Source organism: Branchiostoma floridae, chromosome 6 (assembly GCF_000003815.2).
Source record: "Branchiostoma floridae strain S238N-H82 chromosome 6, Bfl_VNyyK, whole genome shotgun sequence".
Classification (NCBI taxonomy): Eukaryota; Metazoa; Chordata; class Leptocardii; order Amphioxiformes; family Branchiostomatidae; genus Branchiostoma; species Branchiostoma floridae.
The window spans coordinates 19,031,264-19,033,593 of record NC_049984.1 but is presented as its reverse complement, the minus strand read 5'-3'; the positions used below and the strand labels follow the sequence as shown (position 1 = coordinate 19,033,593).

General features: G+C 38.5%; 1 protein-coding gene across 1 annotated transcript in view; it reads left to right on the top strand.

Annotated features, from left to right (window-relative positions):
* The window catches only part of LOC118418346 (dystonin-like), a 7,086-nt gene extending 6,110 nt beyond the window's left edge, over positions 1-976 (top strand). The window contains exon 7 of the mRNA XM_035824225.1: positions 149-976. Within this exon, the coding sequence (XP_035680118.1) occupies positions 149-298 (150 nt within the window). The 3' untranslated portion in view covers positions 299-976. The remainder of the gene's footprint in view (positions 1-148) is intronic.
* Positions 977-2,330: the final 1,354 nt, after the last annotated feature.

The following is a 2,330-nucleotide window of genomic DNA, read 5'->3' as shown; positions in this document are numbered from 1 at the left end:
CTTTGCCCCTTTGCTGACGTAACACTTACATTCCAGTACTCTACACATTGTCTTTCCTTCCGTGACCTGTGATGGAAATTGGATCAGGATCACTTTCAAAGATTATCTTTATCAGAAGATTAATCTGCAGCATTATTTCCCTCCCCAGGAAGCGTTGTTGTTCCCAGACATGACCCTAGCGGAGTGCGGGTATGAAGGGGACAGCAGACAGAACCCAGAGGAGGTCACGCTCTACTACGACTACGGGGTGGAGTTTAACGACTGTCCTCTACTGCTGTGTGACTACTACTTTGACTGACATCCACTTACATGACAGTCATAGACAATTTGATGGATTGAAAGCAAAAGTATAACTGTTACAGTAATTTGAGACATATCAGACATTGTAATATGAAAGAAAAAATATGATATTAATGTTGTATGAATGGAATCTCATCATCATCATGGCTCTTTCCCTGTAGACAAGGATGTGATGGAAATGGAATCTACTTGTACTGATAATGCAGGAAAGATGTGTTTTCTAGACCAAAGGCTTATGGTAAAGTTGATACATTTTTGTAAGTTATTGTTAAAAACTTCAGCATGCTAAATTCATAGGTAACAACTGAGATGTCATTGCTGTATGGTGCCCATTGAGAATTAAAGATATAATTAATATAAATAAATGTTAGCTGTAGAGTAAGTTTTGTATACTTTATGTAAACAATAAGGTTGGAAAAGGAACCCTCCTTGATGTAAATAGTGTATTGCAACCAAGACTAGTCTAAGACAAGTATATTTGTGCACGATTGTGTATTTGGATTTGTTGCATGCAATTGTGCTTAACATCTTTAATGTGTATGTAGAGGGTAGAAGAGTGTGTAGTAGAATTACTCATCTATGAAAATGATAACTGTTCTGATATTTTATGACTTATCTGTGCAATTGGCATATCATGTATTTAAAGGATACTGTATTAAATGTTTGCTTAATGACTAGGTCCCATGGCATTGGATCTTGAGAGGCTGGCAATAGTGCCCAATGCCCCATCTATACTGAGGAAGATTACTTTTTTATATGAAAAATTGCATGGTAATTGTAGATGTCATGATACTTTCCCTACCAGGTACCCCCTTAGGTTTACATTGACCATTGTCCAAGTGAGCTCTACAATGTCATTTCCACTCGCTCAATCCTTCTAAAAGATTGAACCATCGGTCACTCTGGAGGATGGTACTCAGGCTAAGTCCATATAGGACAAGACTTAAAAAAGTGTTCTGCTTTTAAAGTGACACTTTGTATTTTGTAAGTCTTCCACAGTCACCATTGTTTGATTCTGTCTTGAGATTAATGATGAATTTTTTATGCCGTTATGAACAAATTTACTATGCAAAGTGTAGTAGATTTTATAAGAAAAAAATGACATGATTGATGGTACATGTACATAATTATCCAGTGTGTTTTAAACAGATTGCAAGACAGCATGGATTTTGACCACTGTTTTTGTTAATGACGCTTCGGTTTACTTGTATGTGTTGTTTGTTGTCCTCAGGTTGTCTTCTACTCTTACTGAATGTAACACGTTTGTTTTGTTATACATGTAGTGGGCCCCCTTAGAAATCAACTCCCAATCAGTTGAGGGGGCTACCCACTTGTCTGGAGATTAATAAATAAATAAATATATAAATGGATACAAGCGTCAATAAATGTGCTTCTTATTGTGGCTAGATATCGATGTTATGTCATGATGAAATTCCAAATAACAGAAAAGTGCTTTTAGGACACAACAGTACAGTGGGCAGTAGTTAGACATGGAAGGTTTTATTGTTTGGTCCGTTTTGTACCTAGGGCCACATAGAACAGTGAGTTATCCTTGCTGTTTACTGTAGCAAAGTTTATTTGGAAGTAAACTAAGCTAGCTCTTCCACAGCCATGTATCAAAGGTCAAAATGGACATTGAGTCTAACGTTTGCTCTACACTCTGGAGACAGCAAGGAGGAGTATAAGTCGTTAAAGTATGGGCGGAGCTACTTTAAGTGGATTTGGTACAGCCCCGCCCTCCCAAGGATTCCTAGGAAGCAGCCCTAGGGCGAAGGCCCTTCCTACCGAGGGGAAAATCTAGACAGGGTAGTCACTACCCACTCCACGCAACTGTTCCCCCTCATGTAGATAATGAAGTACAGACATTCATAAAGATGCGCTTTGATGTCATGAGTAATTTGACCACTGCACGCTTACAAAAAAAGCCACCTTCGCGTCCCACCGCGCGTTAATTGATTTATGGCTTAAATGATCTGAACTCCTAAGCTACTGTCTTTGTACAGAAAATGAGCGGATTAGTTTTATTGCCT